The sequence below is a fragment of the Piliocolobus tephrosceles genome, chromosome 3 (genome assembly GCF_002776525.5).
Source record: "Piliocolobus tephrosceles isolate RC106 chromosome 3, ASM277652v3, whole genome shotgun sequence".
In the NCBI taxonomy this organism is placed as follows: Eukaryota; Metazoa; Chordata; class Mammalia; order Primates; family Cercopithecidae; genus Piliocolobus; species Piliocolobus tephrosceles.
Genome location: NC_045436.1, coordinates 119,893,740 through 119,920,720, shown reverse-complemented (window position 1 = coordinate 119,920,720; position 26,981 = coordinate 119,893,740). Strand labels below are relative to the sequence as shown.

General features: G+C 38.2%; 1 protein-coding gene across 1 annotated transcript in view; it reads right to left on the bottom strand.

Annotated features, from left to right (window-relative positions):
- The window catches only part of SULT1B1 (sulfotransferase family 1B member 1), a 33,855-nt gene extending 8,491 nt beyond the window's left edge, over positions 1–25,364 (bottom strand). Inside the window, exons 1-4 of the mRNA XM_023198352.2 lie at positions 25,102–25,364; positions 19,631–19,822; positions 19,231–19,359; positions 13,870–13,967 (exon numbers count right to left, since the gene is read on the bottom strand). Coding sequence (XP_023054120.1) covers positions 13,870–13,967; positions 19,231–19,359; positions 19,631–19,778 — 375 coding nt within the window. The 5' untranslated portion in view covers positions 19,779–19,822; positions 25,102–25,364. The remainder of the gene's footprint in view (positions 1–13,869; positions 13,968–19,230; positions 19,360–19,630; positions 19,823–25,101) is intronic.
- Positions 25,365–26,981: the final 1,617 nt, after the last annotated feature.

Here is a 26,981-nt window from a genome sequence, read left to right as displayed (position 1 = left end):
AAATGGGGTTTCATGGGCAGTCCCACCCATTCACAGTGATAACATCAGAGAAGCCCTGTTTCTCCCAGGCCCCAAGGCTTCTCTGCTACTTTCAAATGGTCAGCCAACAAGAGCGGGAAGTCCAGGAAAGTACCTTATACCCCTTTTATGTGGCATCAGCAGGGATGGCACAGTATGTCCAGCAGCCCCAGAAATCAAATAAGCAAGAAAAACAAAACTGAGATGAATCAAATGTTAAATTGTCTGACAAAGATTTAAAGGAGCTGTCATAAAAGAGCTTCAACATTCCATTAAAAATTGCCTTGGAGGGTGGACCAAGATGGCTGAATAGAAGGCTCTGCCAATCATCCCCCACACCTCAAAAGGAATATCAAATTTGCCAACTACCTATACAGAGAAAGTACCTTCATAAGAAACAAAAATCCGGTGAGCACTCACAGTACCTAGTTTTAACTTCATTTCACTAAAACAGCCATCAAAGATGACAGGAAACACAGTCTTAGGATTGCCACTGCCCAACCCTGAGTAGCAGCCGTGTGGCATGGTGAGAATCTGTGCACTTGGGAGAGGGAGAGTACAGTAATTACGAGACATTGCATTGAACTCAGTGCTGCCCTGCACAGTGGAAAGCAAAACCAGATTGAACTCAGCTGGCAGCCTTCCATGAAGGAAGCATATAGACCAATCCTATCTAGAGGGAATCACACATCCCAGTGGTAGAAATACGAGTTCCAGCAAGCCTCACTACATAGGCTAAAGTGCTCTGCACCTGTAAATAAACTTGAAAGACAGTCTAGACCATATGCTTCTAGGCATGTGCTAGTGCTGAGATGGCCTCAGAGCCAGTGGACTTGAAGGTTACAAGACATACTGCGACATACAAGACTAAGGGAATGCTTGTACCACCCTTCCCCAAACTCCAGGCTGCATAGTTGGTGGATTCAAAACAGATCCCTTCTTTCCACTTGAGCAGAGGAGAGGGAAGAGCAAAGAGGACTTTGTCTTACATCTTGGATACCAGCTCAACCACAGTAGGATAAGGTACCAGTCTGAGTTATGAGGCTCCTATTCACACAAATATATATGCCTACAGTGTACCCACAAAAGTTAAAAATTGAAAAAAAAAAATTAAAACAACTGAAAAAATAGAAAAGAAATTTGAGTTACATTTGTAAATTTAAATATGTGGAAAGTATAGATCTGCAATATATAATAACTGAAATAAATAAATAAATCACTAGAATAGTGTAATGGCAATGTTAGAGGACAGAATCAGCGAACATAAATGCATATCGATAGAATTTACTCAATGTTAACAACGCAGAGAAAATAGAATAAAGACAATAAAGAGAACCTTAGGAATCTGTGGGACAATAACAAGGGGCCTAACATTTGTATATTTAGAGTTACACAATTATAGGTGGAAGAGTAAGGAACTGAAACAGTATTTGGAGAGTTGGTGACCAAAAACATCCTGTAAGTGTTGAAATAAATAAATCAATATATCTAAGAAGTTGTGTGAACTCCAAAAAGGAAAAAAAAAAAAAAAAAAAAAAAGTCAAGAAACATTATAAAAATACTTCTAAAAATTAAAGATGAATAAAACTCTTAGAAAAAAGCCAGATATACAGCACATTGCATAATAAAGATCACCAATTCAAATGACAACAAGTTTCTCATCTAAAACCATGAAGGCCAAAAGGAAATAGCACAATAGTTTTTCAAGTGCAGCAAGTAATATGTTGTCAATTCCTAATCCTATATCCAGTAAAACTGTTCTCAGTCAAGAAGGGGAAAAAGACATTCTCAGAAGAAGGAAAACTAAGAGAATCAATTGCTAGCAGACCTATCTTATGGAATAGCTAAGGGAAGTTCTTTGAACAGAAAGAAAATGACACTAGAAAGATGAAAACTTTAGAAAGGAAAAAGAAAAAGAGAATGGGTAAAAATATAAGTAAATGTAATAGCTAATCACTCACCCAGTGAATTTCTTAAGTCATATTTTACAGTTGAGGCAAAAGTTACATTATCTGATGCAGTGTTCAGTTTATGTACAGGATCACTCGGGACCATTATGTTGAAAATACGGAGAGAGTAAAGGGGTGTAAATGGAAGTAAGATATCTACACTTCACTTAAAGTGAGAAAACGTTGACACCATTTGACTGTGATGAGTTATGTATATTTATGGCAATACCTAAAGCACTCACTAAGAAAACTATGCAAAAATATATTCAAAAATACTAGAAATAAGTAAAAATTATTTCCAAAATGTTTAGGTATAGCAAAGGAAAGGAAGAAAAAAAAAGAAATGAAATGCAGAAAGAATAAACACATAACGAGGTAGACATAAGTCCTAAAATGCCAATAATGTCTTTATTTATTTATTTATTTATTTATTTATTTATTATTTTTAACTTTTAGGTCCAGTGGGTACATGTGCAGATTTGTTGCTTATTTGTGTGTCACTGGGGTTTTGTGTACAAATGATTCCATCACGCAGGTAGTGAGCATATTACATGAAAGGCAGTTTTTTGACTTGTACCCTCCTACCACCCTTCATCCTCAATTATGCCCTGGTTTCTATTGCTCCCATCTTTGTGTCCAAGTATACTCAAGGTTTACCTTCCATATGTAAGTGAGAACATACGGTATTTGGTTTTCTGCTCCTAAATTAATTTGCTTAGGATAATGGCCTCCAGCTGCATCCATGTTGCTGCAGAATACATGATTTCCTTTTCTTTATAGCTGTGTAGTATTCCATGGTGTATACACAACACATTTTCTTTATGTGTTCCACCATTAATGGGGATTGTATTAACAAGTTCTCACTCTGCTGTAAAGAACTGTGTGAGACTAGATAATTTATAAAGGAAAAAGGGCCGGGCACGGTGGCTCAAGCCTGTAATCCCAGCACTTTGGGAGGCCGAGACGGGTGGATCACGAGGTCAGGAGGTCAAGACCATCCTGGCTAACATGGTGAAACCCCGTCTCTACTAAAAAATACAAAAAAATTAGCCAGGCGAGGTGGTGGGCACCTGTAGTCCCAGCTACTTGGGAGGCTGAGGCAGGAGAATGGTATAAACCCGGGAGGGGGAGCTTGCAGTGAGCTGAGATCTGGCCACTGCACTCCAGCCTGGGTGACAGAGTGAGACTCTGCCTCAAAAAGAAAAAAAAAAAAAAAAAAAAAAGGGAAAAAGGTTTAATTGACTCACAGTTCTGCATTGCTGGAGAAGCCTCAGGAAACTTAACAATCGTTGAGGAAGCAAAAGAGAAGCAGGCACCTTCTTCACAGGGTGACAGGATAGAGTGAGTCCAAGCAGGGGAAACACAAGACACTTAAAAAACCATCAGGTCTTGTGAGAACTCACTCACTATCATGAGAACATCATGGGGGAAACTGCCCTCATGATCCAATTACCTCCACATGTTCTCTCCCATGACACATGGGGATTATTACAATTCAACATTAGATTTGGGTAGGAACACAGAGCCAAACAATATCATCCTGCCCCAGTCCCTCCCATATCTCATGTCCTCACATTTCAAAACATAATTATGCTTTTCCAATAGTCCCCCAAAGTCTTAATCTGGCATTAAAATTCCAAGTCCAAAGTCTCATCTGAAATAAGGCAAGTCTCTTCTGCCTATAAGCATGTAAATTTGAAAGTCAGTTATTACTTACCGGATACAATGGGGGTACAAGCATTGGGTATAGGCACCCATTCCAAATGGGAAAAAATGGTCAGCAAAAAAGGGGCTAGAGGCTCCATTCAAGACGAAATCCAGTGGGGCAGTCATTAAACCTTAAAGTTCCAAAATGATCTCCTTTTATTCCATTTCTCATATCCAGTTTACACTGATGTAAGAGGTAGGCTCCCACAACCTTGGTCAGCTCCACTCCTATGGCTTTGCAAGGTACAGCCCCTCTCCTGGCTGTTCTCACAGCTAGTGTTAAGTGTGTAGAGCTTTTCCAAGTGCACAGTGCAACTCTCTGTGGATCCACTGTTCTGGGGTCTGGGGGATGGTGGCCCTCTTTTCACAGCTCCACTAGGTGATGCCCGAGTAGGGATTCTGTATGGGGGCTTCAATCCCACATTTCCCTTCTGCACTGCCCTACCAGAGGTTCTCCATGAGAGCTCCACCCATGAAGCACACCTCTGCCTGGACATCCAGGTATTTCCACATACGCTTTGAAATCTAGGCAGAGGTTCCCAAACCTCAGTTCTTGACTTCTGTGCATCCACAAGCTCAACATCATGTGGAAGCTGCCAAAGCTTGGGGCTTGCACCCTCAGAATCCATAGCCCAAGCTGTACATTGGCCCCTTTTAGCCACAGTTGGAAGGTCTGGGACATAGGTCACTAAGTCCCTAGGCAGCACATAGCAGGGAGGCCAGGGTCTGGCCTGTGAAACCATTTTTTTTCCTAGGCCTCTGGGCCTACTATTGGAGGGGCTGCTGCAAAGGTCTCTGACATGTCTTGGAGACCTTTATCACATTATCTAGGTGATTAGCATTTGGCTTCTTTTTAGTTATACAAATTTCTTCAGCCAGCTGGCTTGAATTTCTCCCCAGAAAATGGGTTTTTCTTTTCTACTGCACCGTCAGGCTGCAAATTTTTCAAACTTTTATGCGGTGCTTTCTGTTGAATGCTTTGCGACTTAGAAATTTCAAAGTTCCACTGATCTCTAGGGCAAAGGCAAAATGTTGCCAGTCTCTTTGATAAAGCATAGCAAGAGTGACCTTTACTCCAGTTCCCAACAAGTTCCTCATCTCCATCTGAGACCACTTCAGCTTGGACTTCATTGTATATATCACTATCAGCATTTTGGTCAAAACCATTCAGTAATTTTCTAGGAAGTTCCAAACTTTTCCACCTCTTCCAGTGTTCTGAGCCCTCCAAGTCTCTAGGAAATTCCAAACTTTCCCACATTTTCCTGTCATCTTCTGAGCCCTTCTAACTGTTCCAACCTCAGCCCATTACCCAGTTCCAAAAGACTTCCAGATTTTCTGGTATGTTTAATAGTACTGCCCCACTACCTCAGTACCAATTTACTGTATTAGTTCATTCTCACACTGCTATAAAGAACTGCCTGAGACTGGATAATTTATGAAGGAAAGAAGTTTAGTTGACTCACAGTTTCCCATTGCTTGCGAGGCCCCAGGAAACTTACCGTCATGGTGGAAGGCAAAGGAGAAGCAGGTGCCTTCTTTATAGGGTGGAAGGACAGAGGGAGTTTTAGCAAGGGAAATGCCAGGCACTTAAAAACTATCAGGTCTTGCAAGAACTCACTCATTATCATGATAACAGCACAGGGAAACCAACCCAATGATTCAATTACCTCCACCTGGTCCTGCCCTTGACACATGAGGATTATTACAATTCAAGGTGAGATTTGGGTAGAGACACAGAACCAAGCCATATTAGGCATCCAGGTTATTCCTTTGCTGTTGTGAATAGTGCTATGATGAACATACAAGTACAGGTGCTCCTTGGTAGAACAATTTATATTCCTTCCGGTAACTATTCAGTAATGGGATTGCTGGGATTCATGGTAATTCTGTTTCAATTGTCTTATTTTGAAAAGTGCTGTTCATGTCTTTTGCCAGTTTTTAATAGGGTTGTTTTCTGCTCATTGATTTAAGTTCTTTTTAATTCTGTATATTAGATCTTTGTCAGATGTATAGTTCAAAAATATTTTCTATGCAGAAACTATTTATTTTAATTAGGTCCCACTTCGACATTTTGTTTTTTGTTGCGATTGCTTTTAGAGATTTAATCATGGAACCTTTTTCAAAACCTATGTCCAGAATGATATTTTCTAAATTTTATTCTGGGTTTTCATAGTTTTGGGTAATACATTCAAGTCTTTAATCAATCTTCAGTTAATTTTTTGTATATGGTAATAAGGACTCAAGTTTCAATTTTCTTCATACTACTAGTCATTTATCACGGCATCATTGATTGAATAGAGTTATTTCTTCATTGCTTATTATTGTCAACTTTGTTGAAGATCAGCAGGTTGTAAGTAGGTGTGCATCTTTATTTCCAGGCTCTCTAACCTGTTCCATTGGTATATGTGTCTGTTTTTGTACCAGTACCATGCTGTTTTGGTCATTACAGCCTTGTAGTAAAAGGTGGATATTGTGATCCTTCTGGCTTTGTTCTTTTTGCTTATGGTTTCCTTAGCTATTTGGGTTCTTTTTTAATTCCATATGAATTTTAAAATAGTCTTTTTCTAATTATATGAAGAATGGATAATTTAATTTAATCAACTTTGCATTCTGGGAATAGACTACTCGATCATGGTGGATTAGATCTTTGATGTGCTCCTGGATTCAGTTTGCTAGTATTTTTTTGAGGATTTTACCATCTATGCCGATGAGGAATATTGGCCTGAAGTCTTCTTTTTTGTTGTGTCTCTTCCAGGTTTTGGTATGAGAATGATTATGTCCTCATACAATGAGTTGTGAGGAGTCCTTCTTCCTCGACTTTTTGAAATAATTTTAGTAGGATTGGCATTAGCTCTTTTTTGTACATCTGATAGAATTCAACTGTGAATCTGTCTGGCCCAGGGCTTTGATAGATTGGTAGGTTTGTTATTACTAATTCATTTTCAGGACTGGCTATTGGTCTGTTCATGACTGAAATTTATGGGGGTTTCAATCCTAGTGTTATGAGATCCTTGGGATTTTGCTTTACCAGCCAGAAACCTCTGAGGCCAATGGTGCCTTTGTTCAAGGTTTTCTCCGGCCCTCTGGACTTTGTTCTGACCACTCAGCCTTGCAGGCTGAGCTTGGCTTGTGCTACCAACCTGGATCTCATGCCTGCCGAGGGTGAGCCAGGTGTGGAGCAGCAATGGGTGTGTGAGCAAGCCTGTAGTCTGGCCATTGTGCAAAGCCTAGCACACCAGCTGCGATGGGGTGGGCAGCTCCAGGCACCAGCATGACCTCAGCCTCATTGCCCCAGCTCTCTGCAAGGTTGCAGCTGGACCAGGCACACCATAAACAACTTCAACAGCTGATACCAGGGAACACAGTGGCACCCAGAAGCTTGGAGACACCAGGAAACACAGAGCCCTAAAGAGGGTGTCACAGCCCTGGCTCAGGGAGCTCCTAGGTCTGGGCTCCTTGAAGGGCCACAGCTCTTCTTTCTCTCTTCTGTCTTTCTTGTCGCACACAAGGTGGTGAGCAAGGTGTCTGTTTCAGGACTGTTTGTGTTACAGCTCTTTCAGCCCTGCCATTTGGTGGGTCTCAAGTTCTTGTCTTGCATCCAGGAAGAATGAGGTATGTAGATAAATGGAGGTGAGCAAGATGAAGAGGAGCTTTCTTGAGCATGGTAGTCAGGGTTTCCTGATGCGTGTTCAGCTCTCAGCAGAGAGCAGACCCTGGGGTGAGTACCTTCTCTCTGTAGCTGTTCCTCCCATTGTCTCTTCTAGTCTGAATCTAGGACCTTTTATGGGCCTCAGATGGGAAGAAGTGCAGGCCCAGTGGTCCATGGGCAGCCATGGGTGGGCCCAGAAAAAGCACCGCAAGTTTCCACTGCGGTCCACAGGACCAGCAGTCCAGCTCCCAGGCTTCAGGCCCTTCCCAGCTTGAAGGTGGGGCTTCAGCTGGGACCCACCCTCTTCTGCCCAGGAGCCTGTTTACCGCCTGCCACCCTTCATAGCACCAAGGCTGTCACTGCCAAGGATTGCCTGCAGGCCAGCTTCGACCTACCCTCAGCAGCCCCTTGGCTTCCCACCTGTGTCCTGGGTGCCCAAAGTCCAGAGGGGACCGAGGTGGCAGGGGGCTGGTGTGTCAGAGCTGTCCCAAGTTTGCACATATCCAACTGGGCTATGACAGCACCCGGGCTTGGTGTCAACCACTCTCCAATACTGGAGTGTGTTCCAGGAGTGTGTAGAGGCCAGACAGTGGGAGCAGACACCCCTGAGCCTGTGGGAACAAGGTGGGGGCCTTCTTTGGCCTCCAAGATTGCAGAAATGCCTGGGTCAATAGCTGTGCATGGGTGGCTGCAGATGCTCCCAGGAAGGCAGTGCTCCTGCCTGCTCCTGGTCCCCAAAAGCACAGGGAGCCCTGCGTCCACCACAATTACTTGGCCTGCTGCAACTGTGCCCAGGAGGATGGGACTTCTGCCTGCTCCCTGCTCCCACTGACTTCATGGAGCAGGGCACCACCCCAGGCCCAGCTCTGCCTTGAACCCCTCTATCCCCTTCCCTCCATGTCTAACCACGCTGCTTCCCCATGGGTGGCTGACTGGGCGCGGCCTCATCGCAGTAGCAGGGCGATACCAGGGCAGCAGACTCTCGGGGGTGTCCCAAGGGTGGACTCTCAGGACTCCTGCCTCCTCTCTGTGTTTCCCCACAGCGGAGGTGCAGCGGCCCTGGCCAACTTTCTACAAAGGAACCCGACATAGCGGAGACCCTGGGCCTGGAAGTGGGTCCTGCCCGGCCACGCAAAGGTAAGGGTGGTGCAGTAGGCTACTGTGGGGTCACGGGGCACAGGGGTCCCACTGCTGCCTTTGCTGTTCCTGCGGCCGCTCCTGCCACCACCACCCTTGTCTCCCCACTTCAGCCGATGTGATGGCAGCAGCCACTCTGGACTCCTTGCCGCTGCCATCATTAGGAGGTTGTATTTTTCCAAAAATGTATCCCTTTCCTTCTAGGTGTTCTAGATTGTATGCATAAAGGTGTTCCTAGCAGTTTCTGCAGGTTCCTTGTAATTTTGTGGTGCTGGTAGTTATCCTTGCTTGTGTTTATTTGGATCTTCTCTCTTTTTTTTCTTTATGAATCTAGCTAGTGGTATATATTACTTATTCTTTCAAAAAATAAACTTTTGTTTTTGTTTATTTTTTGGTCTGGACTTTCACATCTCAATTTCATTCAGTTCTGCTCTGAGTTTGGTTATTTCTTTTCTTCTGCTACTTTCGGTATTGGTTTGCTCTTATTTTCCGGGTTCCTGTAGGTGCAATGTTGGGTTGTTAATGTAGGACCTTTCTAACTTTCTAACTTCTTGGTGTAGGTATTTAGCATTATAAACTTTCCTAGTACTGCTTTTGCTGTGTCTCAAAGATTCTGATATGTTGTGTCTTTGTATCTCTGTTTTCATTTGTTTCAAAGACTTTTGAAAAACTTCTGCCTTAATTTCATTCTTTACTCTGTTTCAGGGGCAGGTCATTTAACTTCCATGTAATTGTAGGGTTTTGATAGGGCTTTTTGGCATTAATTTACATTTGTATTGTGCTGTGGCCCAATGGTGCGGTTGGTATGATTTTGGTTTTCTTGTATTTATTGAGAATTGCTTTATGGCTGAGTAAAACCTGTGGTCAATCATACAATATGTGCCATCTGCAGATGAGAAGAATGTATATTCTGTTGTTGGATAGACGTCTGTTAGGTACATTTAGTCAAGTGTAGAGTCTAAGTCCTGAGTGTCTTGCCTTGATGATCTGACACTATCAGCGTGGTGTTGAAGTCTTTCACTAATATTATGTGGTTATGTAAGTATCTTTGTAGGTCTGTAAGAACTTGTTTCATGGATTTAGGTGCTCTAAAGTTGGGTGCATATGTATTTAGAATAGTTAAATCTTGTTGAACTGCACCTTTTATCATTGTATATTATTCTTTGTCCTTTTGATTGTTGGTTTGAAGTCTCTTTTGTCTGAAATAAGAATAGCAACTCCTGCTTTTTTGTTATTGTTGTTCTCTATTTGCTTGATATATATTTCTCTATCCCTTTACTTTGAGACTATGGGTGTTGTTGCATATGAGATGAGTCTCTTGAAGTTTGAAGGCAGCAGAGTCTTCTTGCTTCTTTATCCAACTTGCCAGTGTGTGCCTTTTAAGTTGCTCATTTAGCACATTTGTATCAAAATTCATATGTGAAGATTCGATCCTGTAATTGTGCTGTTAAATGGTTATTATGTAGACTTGATTATGTAATTGATTTATAGTGCCAATGTTCTGTGTATTTTGGTATGTTTTTGTGGTAGCTGCTACGTCTTTTGTTTCCATGTTTAGCACTCCCTTAAGGACCTCTAGGAAGGCAAGTCTGATGCAAATGAATTCCTTTAGTATTTCCTTTTCTGAAAAGGATTTTATCTGTTCATCACTTATGAAGCAGTTTGACTGGATATGACATTCTTGGTTGGAATTTCCTTTCTTTAAGAATACAGAATATAGGCCCTCAATCTCTTCTGACTTGTAAGATTTCTGCTGAGTAGTCCACTGCTAGCCTGGTGAGGTTCCCTTTGTACATGACCTGCCCCTTTCGCTAGCTGTCTTTAAGAATTCTTATTTCATGTTGACCTTGGAGATCCTCTTTCATTCTATATTTCGGGAATTGTTGTCTTATGTAATGTGTGTTGGCTTCTCTAGCAAGGTTGAGAACATTTTTATTTACAGTATCCTCAGATATGTTTTCCAAGTTAATTGCCTCTCTCTATCTCTTTTAGAAATTCCAGTGAGTCACAGGTTTGGTGTCTATATAATCTCATGTTTCTTGGAGGTTTTGTTCATTTTTTAAAATTCCTTTTTAAAATTTTTGTCTGCCTGCTTTGATTCAAAGCGACAAACTTCCATCTCTGATATTCTTTTATCAACTTTGTCTATTCTATTATTAATGTTTCCCATTGTATTATGAAATTCCTTTAGTGAATTTTTTATTTCCAGAAGTTCAGTTTTGTTCTTTCTCAATGTGTCTATGTTTTCTTTCTGCTCTTCATAAGTTTTACTGTTTTCCTTGGATTGGGTTTCAACCTTTTTCTATGGTTCATTGAGTTTCCTTGACATCTAGATTCTGAATTCTACGTCTGTCATTTCAACAATTTTAATCTGGTTAAGAACCATTGCTGGCAAGCTAGTTAGGTCATTTGCAGGCAAGAAGACACTGGCTTTCAGAGTTGCCAGAATTCTTGAGCTGTTTCTTTCTCATCTGTGACTGCTAATGTTTCTTTAATCTTTTAAATTCCTTTCCTTTGGACGGTACTTTTTGCTTTTATATTCTTTGTTGTTCTTGAGGTTTTGACTCTAGTGTAAATTTGGGTTTATTAGATTGTTTTCCTTTTTGGATGCTTTTAGGGGACCAAAGCTTAATTTGGCACTCCAGGGCTATGTGCTCTGTCTCTAGTGGGCTAGAACAAGACCATTTACTTTGCTCTCTGGCCCCTTGAAGTCAAGAACCTGCTTTGCTGGAGGTGCTGATGTGTTCCCACACTACTGGCAACAACATTCCAATCAGGGATGCTGGCAAAGGTGCTTCACTGGGGCATTGGGGATGACATGAGACAGTGTAATCCAACAGGGAAGCAGGGGGCCAGAGGCACATATGTAGTGATGGGGCAGCCACGTGCATCCACTTGCTCATAGGGTAGCAGGATTAGGCTGCAGGTTACTGTGCACTGGTGGGAGAAGGCTGAAAGTGAATCTGCACCAGTAAGGATCCATATGCAAAAGCAAAAACCTGGGCTAAAAACTGGAAGTTAGGGGCTGCTGATCAAAGAACTATGACAGCAGCTGCTGGCAAGTGCTTCAGTAGGGCAGCTGAGGCTGTGCACTAAGTGAGTATGGCTATGCAGGAGCCCTAGTAGAAGCCAGCAGAGAGGAGTGGTCAGATCAGACTGGCCCTGGCCGATGTGCAAGACAGGCCTGCTTTCTCCAGACCTGGGAGCTAACAAAAGCTAAAGCCACCTAAAGAAATATGGGAAGCCTTGGGGGATGGGCACCTATGGCCATGTTCCACTGCAGCTATTCCTGCGCCAAACCCTCTGGACTCCACACAGAATAGAGTACTGTCTCTGCCAATTCTCTGGTAAGTTCTCCCTGCCAACTAAAATGTCTCTGAGAGTCATGCAGTCTCCTGCAGCCAGGATCCTGGAGGTCCATGGTAAGAGGGGGCTGTTCAAGCCTGTTTAACTCACTCCTTCTCTAGGAACTGTGCAGGACCAGGAATAAGTCATGGTGCTCAACAGCCCTATTCAGAATTCCTAGCTTCCTCCCCCTGTAGCTCCACCATCTGCATTCTCCCTCTATTCACTCTTAATGCCTTTTATCCAAAGATCTTTTTGGAGTATGCCAGTTTGCTTGATATTCTGGTCTTTTTTTAGTGGGAGAAGCTCTTCCAGAATTTGTCTAGTTAACCATCTTGGCTCTACCCCATAACTACTTTAAATTTATATAATATACACACATGAATCTAAAGACAAAAATTGGTAGAGTGTATAAAAACTGAACTTAGCTGTATGCTGCTCAAAAGACACACTTCAAACAAAATGACAATGAGACATTGAGAGTAAAAGGGTAGCCAAAATATGTAATGCAAACATTAATCGGTAAAATCTAGGAGTGGCTATATCAATACAAGATAGACTTCTGTGGAAAAAAAAAATTACAAGGGGCATTACATAATGATAAAAGGACGAATCTGTTAAGAAGATAAAGCAATTCTGAATTCCAAATAGCAAACAGCAGAACTTCAAAATACATGAAATGAAAACCAGTAAAGCTGAAGTAGGAATAGACGAATCAATAGTTACAGTTGAGCATGTTTACAAACAACTCTCAGGCAACTGCTATAATTGCTAGACAGAAAAGAAAGGATATAAAAGAACTGAACAACATTATTGGTCAAGAGGATGTAATAAAAATACAGAGAATACATCCACCTACAAAGAAGAATACACAGCCTGCTCAAGTGCTCACGAAACATTAAGAAGATAGAACAAGATGAACCATAAGAAATTTAAAAGAATTGCAATTATGTAGAGTATGATCTTTGACTAAAATGGAATAAAACTAGAAATCAGTAACAAAAAGAAAACATAAAAATCCTCAAACACTTAGAAATTAAATCATACACTTCAAAATCTTGCAGTAAATGAGGAAATTTCAAATAAAATAAAAATATGCATAGCGTTGAGTGCAATTGAAAGCATGACATATCAAAATGTGTGGGATGCAACTAAAGCTTTACTGACGAAAAATATTTACAACACGAAATGTTTATTTTAGAAAGTAGGAAACAAATCAATAATATCAGTTCCTGCTTAAAGAAGTTAGAAAAAGGAGAGTAAAATAAACCCAAAGCAAGTAGATGGAGAGAAATAATAGAGAAAAAAAGCAGTAATCTATGACACTAAAAACAGATAACAGAAATAATTAATAAAGCAAAAAAACTAGCTTTAAAAAAATCAATAAAATATACTTATGACAAGACTGACAAAGATGAGCGAGAGAAGGCACAAATAACTGAGATCAGGAACAAAACGGTATCAGAAAAAATCCTGCAGCCATTAAAATAATAATGAGTATAATATGAACAACTGTTCATTCATAAAGTCAGCAACTTAGGAAAGTTTCTCACACATCACAAATTATCAAAAGTCAGATAAGAAAAAACACATAATCTACATAGCACCGGAACTATTAAAGCAATAGAATTTGAAATATAAAATTTCCCCCAAAGCAGATAAGCAGGAACAAATGTTTAGACAAAGACTTATACCAAATCTTCAAATAAGAACTAACGTCCTTAAGTTCAGTGTTTACAGAAGGCCTGACGATCTAGGGAGAGTTGGGAAATAATAGTAGCAATATTGTGCTGAGATTTTTTTATTCTGTTGCTGCTCAAGTTTGGAAAACTTGAGTATATAAACTCAGACTCAAACTTAATTTTTAATGGAAATATTTCAATGTAGCTCAGTTTTCATGGTCACAAGTAAATGACTTCTGAAGATTTACGTACAATGTGAGTGGGTATAGATTGTTGCAAGTATTTGGTTAAACAAACAAAAAAAATTTTTTTTAAATAAACTATGTGAGTGGGTAAAGGGATAGGGTCACACTAAAAAACTGACTTGGAGTCTGGAGTATACCTTGCAATTGTTCTCCCAGAAAGACTTAGGAAGAAGATCAGTTGGTAGATGTGTTTTCACAATCCGGGGTGATGGATTCTTCTCTAATTGTTCTACACCTAGAAATTTAGTTAAGTATGCAGAAATATTAGAGTCTCTAGAAAGGCTACATTTCCTTATTTTGCCAACCAGTTTTTCAAGACATTTTTGAGCATTATGTAGTGCAGCTAAATTCTGAACCAATCACAAGCATTTCACCACATTACTAGAGTCTGTATTGTGTAACATTCAAGGGTACACATTCTGAGGTTAGTCACCCTGAGTTCAAATGCAGACTCTATCACTTAAGCATTGTGAGACACTTTGAAATTATCTCAGAATCTCTGTACTTCAGTTTCCCCATCTCCAAAACGAGAGATAATAATACCCTCTTAAATAATTTGGAGTTTTATTGTACCTGTGCAATAAATGACTTTTTAAATGTTTTGTACCTGTGCAATAAATGACTTTTTAAATGTTTTCTTCATGCCAAAGAGATATCAATAACTAGTAAGTCTAAAACTGGCTATTGTGTTGTATCAGATACTGTAGCATAGATGACATTAACTTTGCGTGTAATATCAGCTGTTGTATCTACATTTTTATTATATTCTATATGTGTCATATGTCTCTCCATATATGTATGGACAGGAAAAATGTGTAATCTTTAGTTATTAGCTGAGCTCTTTAAATTCATACAACAAATATATGGTAGAACTTGGTTTCAAATTAAGGTCTTAAGATAGATGATACATAAACTTCTTATGCATTCCTTTTTGTTCTACAGTATTACTTATATGCAGTCTAAACTCTGGAATACCTGATAATCTTAAATCATCTTGCCATAGCTGAATACAAAGGCAAACCCACATAAAATTGCATCTGACTCATTGAAAACAATACTTTGTTTTAAATGTTCACGATAATTCACTGCATATGCTAAGAAGTCATTCAACCTATTACAACATTTTTCTTTTAATGTTCTATAAAACACATTTTGACTTAGCAGATTTTTAAATTATTTGTTTGTTTACTGTATGTCCTCATGTCCCTTCCCCAACCTCACTCCTAAACATGCACTAAAATGGAGATTTCATAAGAACAGAGATGTAACTTGTTTTATTCATAAATAAATGTCCATAGAGAACAGTGACTAGCACATGGTCAGTATGAAGAAGACTATTTAATATCAGTAGAGACAGGCTTGGCAGATAAGAAATTAAAAAATGTGAAAATCCAAGTTAAATTTGAATTATCAGATAAATAGCAGATTGTTTTTAGCATGAATATTTCCCTTACAACATTTGGAAAGTACTTGTATACTTAATAAAATGGATATTTATCTGAATTTCAAATTAATTAATTGTCCTGTATTTTATTTGCAAATATAAATGACTGTAAACATAAATTACTGTACAACTCCACCAGGGATTTTACTATGCCTCTACTGATCTAGCAACTATAGTCACTTTACCAAGCATATAAAAATGAGAAATTGTAATCTTCCACAACTCGTTATTACTTAATGGCCATGACATGAACTTATATCTGTTTCTTTTAAGAAGTTTTTCTCACATCTGTTGTTCCTTGTTCCGCATTCAGCTTCCCTGAAGGATTTCTCAATTTCCCCTGTTTTGCAATCATTTTGCCAAGTGAGTCTTCTAAATGAACCCTTTATATCCACAAGTACGAGTGTTAGCAATGTGTAAAGACAATAAAATTATTTACACTCAGGCTCTAGAGTAGATTTATTTATTTATTTATTTATTTATTTATTTATTTATTTATTTATTATTTGAGACAGAGTCTCGCTCTGTCCCCCAGGCTGGAGTGCAGTGGTGCAATCTCGGCTCACTGCAAGCTCTGCCTCCCGGGTTCAGGCCATTCTCCTGCCTCAGCCTCCCGAGTAGCTGGGACTACAGGCGCCTGCCACAATGCCTGGCTAATTTTTTGTATATTTTAGTAGAGACGGGGTTTCACCATGTTAGCCAGGACAGTCTCAATCTCCTGACCTCGTGATCACCTGCCTGGGCCTCCCAAAGTACGGGGATTACAGGCGTGAGCCACTGTGCCTGGCCTAGAGTAGATTTAAATGACACAGTTTACCCTCATCCACCTGTTGAACTTCAGCCATTCACTGTCAGGCAATGCTGCATAGCCTCCCTCTCTATCCCCAATCCTGCTTTCCATCTGTTATCCCTTACTCCCATGTCTCTGATTACTCTGGTTCTGTCACTTTTTTCATTTCATACTTTCTATGGCTCTGAAGTCTTACCTCATTCTTGAACTCATTTGGGTTCCTTGCCCCCAGCATAATCTCTCAGTTCCAAGCTTTCCAAGGATAGACATGTTTAAGAACATCAAGCCATAACATGGGCACGTTTAAGAATATCTCATCATAACCATTTGCTTTAAGAATCTTTCCAGTTTGCATTTTAAGTCCTTGACAAATGTAAGAGTAACAACTTTGTGAGAGTAACAGATTTGCTTTGTAATGCTAAGTAAAAAATGTTGAGTATTTATACTTGAATTTTAAGTTGAAATCTTGCTAAATTTCTAATTTTATTAAAAAATTTTTTTTTAGAGACAGAGTCTTGCTCTGTCACCCAGGCTGGAGTACAGTGGTGGAATCATTGCTAAGTTTCTATGTAGTTTTGGAACATTTAAAATGCCTAAGATTTGCTGTATTTATGAGCTTAATTTATTGGAGTATAAGTACTTGAGAAGGTTTGTCTTGGTCTGATAAAGTAAGTACTCAAGGAAATGAAATATACTGATTATGTAAATGCCACTTAAGTGTTTAAAGGAGCTCGCCGGGCGCGGTGGCTCAAGCCTGTAATCCCAGCACTTTGGGAGGCCGAGACGGGCGGATCACGAGGTCAGGAGATAGAGACCTTCCTGGCTAACACTGTGAAACCCCATCTCTACTAAAAAATACAAAAAACTAGCCAGGCGAGGTGGCGGGCGCCTGTAGTCCCAGCTACTCGGGAGGCTGAGGCAGGAGAATGGCGTAAACCCGGGAGGCGGAGCTTGCAGTGAGCTGAGATCCGGCCACTGCACTCCAGCCCGGGAGACAGAGCAAGACTCCGTCTCAAAATAAATAAATAAATAAATAAAGGAGCTTAATTAAATATAACTTGGATCAAATATTAAACTCCTTTTGTTGTATAAGTAAAATAATAATATTTATAAGCTGAACTTAATGGCTTAGGGAAGAACTGGGATTTTAGATTTGTAACTTTGAAAAATTGAATCTATTTTTTAAACAAAATGAAACAAAACAAAAATTGGCATTTGCTCTCTGACTTCTGGCAGTGACATAGAAGGACTGACATCCTGCCAGTTGATTCGTCTCTGCCTATGGAAGCAACTAGTTCAGTCAGTCTGCTGAGGGGCACTTCCATTACAGAAGAGGATTTGGATATTTCTCTTTACATTGGCATACAGGTCTATCACCACCCTACTGCTTATTTTTATCCCAGGATTCCAGCAGCATTTGACAGTCAAACTTCACTTCTTGAATACCCCTCTCATTTATCTACAAGACACCATACTCTTCCATTCCCTCTTAGCTCATTTTTTTCAGTTTCCTTTGCTAGCCCCTCTTTCTCTACCTAACTTCTGCATGTTGATGTTTTTCACAGCTCGGTCCTTCTCTTCTCATATTGCTCCACAGGCTTTCCCTGGGCAATCACATTGATTCCAATGTCCAATTATGCTGAGCATTGCCTAATGAATATATTTTAACAAGCTCCAAATACCATCATTTTAATTCACTATAATTTTAACTGATTATAATATCCAATGGCATCTCAAGGTTACCATTTCACAACTAAAATATTAATAACCCTATACCCAAATGTGTTCCTCTCCAAGTACTTTTCCTTGCAAGCAAATAGTTCCACAGTCCACTTGCTTGATGAAATAAAACTATGTCATTCTTGATTCTTTCATTTGCTTCATATTTCCTTGAAAGTCCATCAACAAGTCAAAAATATATCTTCTCTAGCATCTTCAATTCCACCTCCACCAAGCGACTTGTGGAGTCTTTGTATTTAAAACAACAACAAAAAAACAAAAACCCTATAATTTTTCTTTGCATAAAACTCTTCAATGTCTTCCTCAATGTTCTTGGAATAAAATGAGAAAATATTTTAAGAATTACAAGTCCTACATGATCTATCCTAGCCTAATTTCCAATTATTTTGCATCCCACTTTTTCTTTCTTTCATGGATCATTTTAGACCCCGGGCTATATCAAGATCTTCCTGGAATATGCTTTCCAGGACTATATCCTGGAATATTCTTTACCCAAGCATGTACTTTTTAATCTCAATTGGGAGTAGATGCCCCTTGTTAAATTTAGACTAAAGCTGTCATCTTACACATTTTAAGTTTGGCTTAAAGGTTTCTCTATACATAGTGAATTGTAACCTAACTGGATGTGTAAACATATTACATTCTAACTTGTGCCAATCACCAAGTTTTGGCCAATCGAAGGTGGCCAACTCTTCAAACTGTGTTCAAATAAGTCAAACACTAAACTGTAATTAAGCCAGCTGTTTCTATATCTCAATTCTGTTTTCTGTGTGTCACATTCCTTCCTTCCGTAAACCATGTAGCTGTTCTGGAATCTCTGAGTCTATTTTGACTAAAGGGGCTGCCCGATTTGTGAATTGTTCTTTGCTCAATTAAACTTGTTTAATTTAATTTGTCTAAGATTTTTATCCTTTATTACCCATTTAAAGTAAGCTTTCCTATCGTTTGCTTCCACAGAACCCTATTCTTTGGCTGTGCAAGACTACTAACATTGACATACTGTTATTTACTTTTTAATGTCACAATATTACTGTAAGCTCCCTATGATACAATATATAATTTCTAATCATTATGTATCTATACCATAGCACAGTGAATAATTCTTTACAAGCATTCCATAAATACTTGTGGAAGAAAAATTAATAGTATTAGTGAATTCTATGTTTTAAGAAAAGTTGCTCCTTGTTTATTAATTACAACAATGTCCTGAATTAGGAACTTACTGATCTAATCTGACAAATTCTACCCAACAAAAGTCAATAAGACAGAGAAAGTATTGTTTATTTTATCAATCAAATTTGTAATTGTTTTGTACAGTAAGACTCTCATCTTTGATATCATACCTGGATATACAACAGACAAAAATAAAGTTTCTTCATATTTCTCAAGAATTTTACATTGTTTTCCAGCTTCCATTTTATGTCACCAAATCTACTCCAGTTTCAGTGACAGTCACACATACAATAATGCATATGCTGTGTAAATAATATTACAAAATAATAATTCCAAGTGGGTTAAATTTACCTGATATTCTTAATCCAGGGACAGTCATTTCCAACATTGGAACTTTTTTGGTAATAAAACCTCGCTTACATTTTTCAATATCTCCATCATTTAGAATCATGTCTGTAATTTCACTAACCCAAGTAGTACCTGTGACAAAAGGCAATATTTTCAAAATAATTACCCAAATTGCACAGGAGAGGGAGAAGAATCTATTGGAAACACTACCATTTTAACACATTCTATTACAAACTTAATTCCCCTTTCTATGCCCCAAATGCCAATTTTAATATACTAAAATAGGTGACCACACTAAATGAATATTAACTTTATTTAGAATGATAATTATTTTATGGACAAGTTGATTTCCAGGAAACAAAAATCGAGGTCGGACTTGAATTTGTCAGGCCACAGAACTCACCTGATTTAGGATAAGTGGCTATCACAATGTCATCTGGTCTGCTATGGAATTGTTCAATATTTTCCCAATTGTTCACAAAAGCACAGGGCATGGGATAACCACGGACCAACTTCAGATCTTCTCGCAGAATATCTTTTGGGGAAAGCATTTTAATACCAGATTGTACAAATATATAATAGATTGACAGTCGTTCTGGAGAAATATAGAGAATAAAAATCAGAATCTGAGTAACTAATGTTGGTCTTAAGACACCGCAATTTGTCACAAAGTAAAATTGGCCTTTTACATTCTGGGCATGTGGAGATCTAAGTACAAAGGGCGTATTTTGTGGACATTAGGTGCAGTAGATTGCAAGAGCAGTAACTGGCTCCGTGACAAGCAGGACAAAGGTCTCTAGTGGAAGTTTTGGAAAGAAATGAAACTGCATCTCTCTCTTTGAGTTAAAATGCATGTTTCACAGAAATATGCCAAAACAATCTGAACAATCTGGACTTAAGGCAAAATAAATCCACCGGCCATTATTAAGACTTCAGCTATACCTCATTTTTCCTTAAAGAAAATTTGCTGTCATTCTGACCTTTGATCTTCAGTTTGTAATTCATCTTCTTTCTTTATCTGCTTCTAAGATTACTTTATCACTTATTTGGAGCAAGTGGATTATAATGTTCCTAGGTGTGGTTATTTTCGTGTGTGTGTGTGTGCACTCACATGCACATTTTAGCTTTATAGAGCTTCTTGGAATTGTGAGTTTACGGTTTCCATCAAATTTGGATAATTTTCAGCCATTATTTCTTCAAATATTTTTTCTATCTCTCTCTCCTTCTGAGACTATAATTACATGTATATTAGGCCATATGAAGTTGCCCACAGCTGAGAGATTATCTATTTAGCTTTTTAAAAAGCTTTTCTCTATGTGTGTTTCATTTGGGATATTCTCTCTTGCTCTGTCTCTGTGATTACTAACCTTTTCTTCTGCAGTGCTTAATCTGTCCTTACTCCTTTCCAATATGTTTTATCTTGGGCTTTGTAGTTTTAGTCTCTGGGTGTTCAATTTCAATATGCTTATATTTTTTATTCTCAATTTTTAAAGCATACTAAATACAGTTCTAATGATTTTTTTTCTTTGTTAACAGTAACATCTGCATAGTTCTATGTTGTTTTCAGTTGATTGATTTTTTTCTCATTATGGTAGTCTTTTTTCTCCTTGTTTACATGTCTGATAATTTTTTATTGGATGCTTGGTGCTCCTGTTACTTCTGCTTGCTTAGAAACTGTCATTGATAATTTTTTGCGTCAACCTGACTGTGTCATGGGGTCCCCAGACATTTGGCCAAACACTATTCAGAGTGTTTCTGTATTGGTGTTTTAGGACTAGATTAATATTTAAGTTGGTAGACTGAGTGATTGTTCTACCTAAGGGGGTGATCTTCATCCAATTAGTTGAAGTCTGAGTAGAACAAAAAGGGTGATGCTCCTAGGAGTCTAACTGCCTTTGAGCTTTAACGAAAACATCGTTGTTTTTTGTTTGTTTGTTTATTACTGCCTGCAGACTCAAACTGAAACATTGTTCTTCCTGGATCTCCGGCCTGCCAGCCTTTTGACTAGAGCTAAACCATCAGCTCTACTGGGTCTCCAGTTTGCCAGCTCACCCTACATATCCTGCAATATGCCTGTATACCTGCCTCTAAAATAATATCATATATGTATGTATTCAAAGGAACTCAGACAGGAAGAATTCCTCTTTACCTCCAGGAGAGTCACCCTTTTGGTTCTATTCAGCCTTCAACTGATTGCATGAGCCCCATCCACATTAGGGAAGGCAATCTGCTGTACTCAATCTACCAATTAAAATTTTAATCTCATCTAAAAACACCCTCACAGACACACACACACACACAGACACACACACACACAGACACACACACACAGACACACACACAGACACATACATGCACATTAATGTTTGATCAAATATCTGGGTTTCCCATGGCCCCATCAATTGGACACATAAAATTACCATCACAAAGAGCTACTCATTATTTATTTTTTCCATTTCATTTCCACTGAACTTTGTAAGTAAAACCATAACCTTGCTTTTAATAATGGTTTTCATTTTACATCAATTTTATTTTATTTTACAATTTATAGATTCCTTCATAATCCATGTTCCATTTATTTCTTAAGATCTGTTAATTTAATAACATAGAACATGTTTACTATTGTATGGATAGAAAGAATTTGAACTAATTGCAGCATAAATTGCATAATATCTTAGAGGAAATTGTGTTGCTTCTAGTAAAATAACTTTAAAGATTGCTAATCAAAAGTTCTTAATTGATTAACTATAATAGTTTCTGGTAAATATTTTGCAAGTAATTTGTGAACCCACAAACAAAACTCACTAACTTAACAGCTAGTGGGAGCTTAAACTAGTTTACCTAACATTAATTGGTACAGAAAGAGGTATGTTTTTGACTAGGAAGAACATGTTATGACAACAGCCTTGTATTTCAAAGCCAACTCTTCCACCATCACTACCCCCATCTACACACACATACACACAGACAAATCTAGGAGGGACAAATTTGGGTAGCCATTTTTTCATTTTATATTGTAAGACATGTATTACGTACCATATTTTTATACATTATGATTCATGTGTTTTACGCAGAAATGCTGTGTTATTTTGTTTTTCCAGTAGAAGTCATTATTCAACAATAGGTTTGTCCTGAAACATGTAGTATGTTATGCTACAAATAGAGTGAAAATTAATAAAAATAACTTGAACTTTGCATTTTCACACTGTTTATTGGGTAATGGAGTTGTAGGCCTCAGAAATCTGGAATAGAAGATATTAATGGAGGAGCAGTCTCAAAATAGATTAGACACAGACAAGTTTAGAGCATTTGAGGCCCTGGGGCAAGGATGCCAATGACAGCTGAGTGAATGGAGCCTTTTAGGAAAATTATATTAAATATTTATCCTCTATATGCTTCTCAGTTATCCTCCATTTCCAGTAAAATGTCAGGTAGTCTTTGTAATATTTCGTTAGTGGAGAGAGTCTTGTAGAAAATATTCTCCAGCATGAAATACTGTGGAACATGTTAGCAGCTCAAGAAAGGAACAATGAATGTGGATGGTCAAGGAGTCAGCAGAAGGAGGAATTTGAAAGAAAAGAAAGTAAGTCTGTAAGTAGTGTACTTGGGATGAAGTTTGTACTGAATAAATTGAATGAAGAAATGAATGAATGATGAGATTTCCACTTCTCACCCAGAATCTTTTCATATCTCAAGAATAGTGCCCCTTCTCTGTTTGGATATAAAGGAATGAGTGCCCACAGGAGTCAACATAGTACATTCAGATATCAGACTTGATTTCCACATGATAAATGAAATAGCTCTTTCTGAAACATTTTATTTTATTAACTTCTTAACAAGTTGTTTCTTCCCAAATTATCTAAAGGTAAAAATCAATGGTACACCTCATTTCAAAAATTGTCTATTCTGAATTAATTGAGAAAAATAAATGAGTCTCTATTCATTGGCTCCAGAATGTAATGTTTAGTAGCAGTATAACTTTGCTTATCAACTCTTACAACACATACATATTATGCAAAATTGAATGAATATTGATGGAGCCGATACCCTTTTCATACTATCTACTAAAATTATATAGACAAATTTATTCCCCATGTAGCAAGTAGCTTATATTATATATTTATAGCATCATTTTTGGTTCCATCTCATGTCTTGGTTCATCCTTTGCCTTTTCTTTATTTATTCATCTTAGTTTAATTTGTACTATTCTTTTATATGCATAAAATTGATTTACAATTTCTATTCAAATTATAGTCCATGTACAAGTCCCATGTGTTACTGGCCTTATCGGAGAGCTTGTTAGAAATGTAGAATCTCAGGCTTCAACCCAGAAGCAGAATCTACATTTTAGTAAGATCCTCAACTAATTTGTTTGCACTTAAAACTTGAGAAAATGACTTTAAACTACCTTTAATTATCTAATGATACAGGGTGTATGTAAATGATTTATCAAAATGAATTCTGTGTCTTTTAAAACAAATTGTGTTGATCGTGCTTTGTGTATATGATCTCTAATCATTACCTACCCTGAAAAGATCGATCAGTCTTATTTTCATTCTGTGGATAAGATTAAGAAACAGATCTTCAGAGGCCCTGCTCAAAGAAGCACAGAAAAGGAGTGGCAACCTAGGAATGTTTGTTTGTCCAGCTCTGTTCATGTGATCATACTGAAAATTTACTGTAGTTTTTAGTTTGTCCAGCTCTGTTCATGTGATCATACTGAAAATTTACTGTAGGCCCAATCCAGTCAAAAATGTCTGTGATTTATCCCATTCAAACAAGAGTGTTTACAAATTGGAAGAGATTTTTGCTTTGACAATGAAAATTCCCTGTGACAAAAAGGTCAGGCTCTTCATGCTGTAAAAATGTTGCTGGAGAAGAATAGAATGAGTAAGAAGATGAAAATAAGGCAACTGATTGTGAATATATGCTAGTCACCTCTGGAAAGTGTGGGTGTCCAATACAGGAAGCTACAGGGTATTAGTCATGAACTAGCATTACCTCGTTATGACCAGTGGATAAATGATGAGTTCTGAATTATATGGGGAGAAGAATATGGAGAGGAGGACTGGAAGATATCAAATAATTGATGTAATTAAACTAGATATGCTGAAAGATGATTTATGAATGACATTTACTTTAAAATCTAAAAATTAGTTCATAAAATATTTTAAACACTATTGGAAAGGAGCAGGCAATTTAAAGTAGTTGTAAATTATACATGGGATCTCAAGACTTCCTATTTAAGATGAGCCATAGGCTGAAAATTAAAATGTCTAAAATTGACTTTAAGAAATATTAATAGAACAAAAGAGAAAAATAAAAAACAATGCCTGTTTTAGAAGAAACAGTCATTTAACATTAAAACTATATTTTTCTTTCAGTTAGAAAAAAACAATTTCTTCCATTTGTCATACCCTGACAAAGTTTAGCTCTATCTGATACACATCAAATCCAGCTACTTAAATAAATGTAGTAAATGACATATTTTATATTCTGGAATGCACCTTAAAGGTGTGGGTATGTGCATATGTCTACATGCATGCATGTGAGTGGGACTGGATGAAAGATGGGAGCAGAGAAACGAAAACTTGAAAAAGATTTCTTTTTCCGTTAAGTGGTTTACAGTTTCATGGGAAGATCTCCATTCCTTGCATGCTTCAGTTTCATTAAATGTAGACAACTAAAATTGAACATTGAAAGCTTCAGAGATGTTAGACAGCATAAACAACAGTTTCCTATAAGAAAATTGGAATTATGCCAAAGACTTTCTAATTATAAAATATGTTCAAAACAGAAATTGTTCTAAGGCACACAATATTCTGCGGGGGTAGGATAAAACTTCAAGGAAAGAAATTGAAAAGCAAATTTTACCTCACAATTTAATGCCTTTGTTCAGTTTTCATTTTCAGCCAGTGAAGCTGTTGTAGAGTAACCATGGGAAATGGTAGTGGTTCCAGCAGGGAATGGGGAGCCCAGGAAGACTCCTGGCGCCAGGAACAAAACAAGTTCAAGGTTTGATCTGAACGTAGCAATCACTGAGTTTACAGGCAGCTAAGATGTAAAAAGGTTAAACTACCCACACCCACAATCACACACACACACACACACGCACACACACACACACGGCAAGCTCCACTGTTTCAACAGCTAGCAAAGCCAGGAAGACAGGAAATGGATCAGGGTGGTGACCATAAGTCAGCACAGGCACAGGTTGTTTAGATTTTAAGCTGTCTGCAAGCTTCAAAGGGTCTGAGAAATGCAGAGGGAAAGAACATGAAGGGTTAGTGGATCAAAATTGTTGCTTCTCTATATCTTATAAGAATGTCTTCTAACAATTTTGGCCATAACAAAAATAAAAATTGGTTTTGAGTGCTTGTGTGCATGTGTCAGTGTATGTTTCCATCTTGAATGAAAGTGAGTTTCTAACATCATTAAATATCAAACATATTAAAGATGAAATGATTTATTACTTTGGCACCTGAAACACAAATACTCTAATCATTTCCACGACTCTTGGCTTTTTCTTCTTTTGGTATGCAGAATCACATAGACAAGAAATGACTGGAAATCAATCCATTTGTTAAGAGCGCTCGTCTCAAACTTACACACAACTACAACCACCAAGTTCTTGCCCCTGAGTTATACCTGTGAAGGCCTGGGAAAGTCAGGAAGACCAGAGGGAAACTAGCACATTCCTTTAGACCATCAGTTTAACTTTTAAATGTATTAAAGAAATGTAAAGCATATTTTCTTCTTAAAAGATGCTGTCAACAGATTCCTAATCTTTGCCAGCCAGGGTTGTTTTATTTTCATTTTGTAAAGAGGGTGGAAGTGTATTACAGAGAGACTACAGAGAAAAGGGGTTTATGTGCACCTATTATAGTTGTATTTTTTTGCCCTTATGAGGAAGCATTATGCTTCCAAATGAATTGGGAACAGGCACATGGAGGGCATTGAGACTGTCATATGTCAATCCATCTCTGATTGAGAACCTGAAATGTTTGACTTTTCTGAGATGCCCCAGCTTAGAAAGTTAGCTTTCTAGACTAACTTGTTTATTTTCTAAATATGATTTTGTGATTTTATAAACTAGGATTTTCTTTTCTCCTTTTGATGACACATAAAGGCATTGGCTCCCACAGACCACCTCTCCTTCCTACCAACCTTCATGCAGTCAACTGACACATTCCATAGACGTAGAGTCTATATAGGTCAACTTTCTGTAGTAGTGAACTACTGAAAACAAAAGCTGAACAAATTATATCTTCATTTGAGTATATAAATCTGCTATTGAAAATTATTTTACAGTGTAAATTTACAACCAATTCAATAGGCAAGATAATAAAATACATTCAGACAGCCTGAAATCTGATAAATTTTGGAAACCTGTGGAATTGTACCTCAGGCTTCCTTAAGTAAATTTATCACTGAAAAAGGTGATTATTCTAACCCAGCCACAACTTGTGAAGATAGGAAAACACACTGAAGGCAGTGGGAGAGGACTAGTGAGCAAAAGGGTGGGCTATAGCACAGGTCCTGGGTTTTAAATCCCAAACACAATCATTAACCAGCCTTGTGAGAGGGACAGAAAATTCAGCCTCTCTGTGCCTCCATTGCCCCACTGGGAATAATAGCATCTTCTTTATACAGTTGTTTCAGTTTACTCCTTTTCTTTTGAATGTGGGAAAATACATATAACATAAAATTTACCATCTTAATGAGTTTTAAGTGTATGTTCAGCAGTGTTAAGT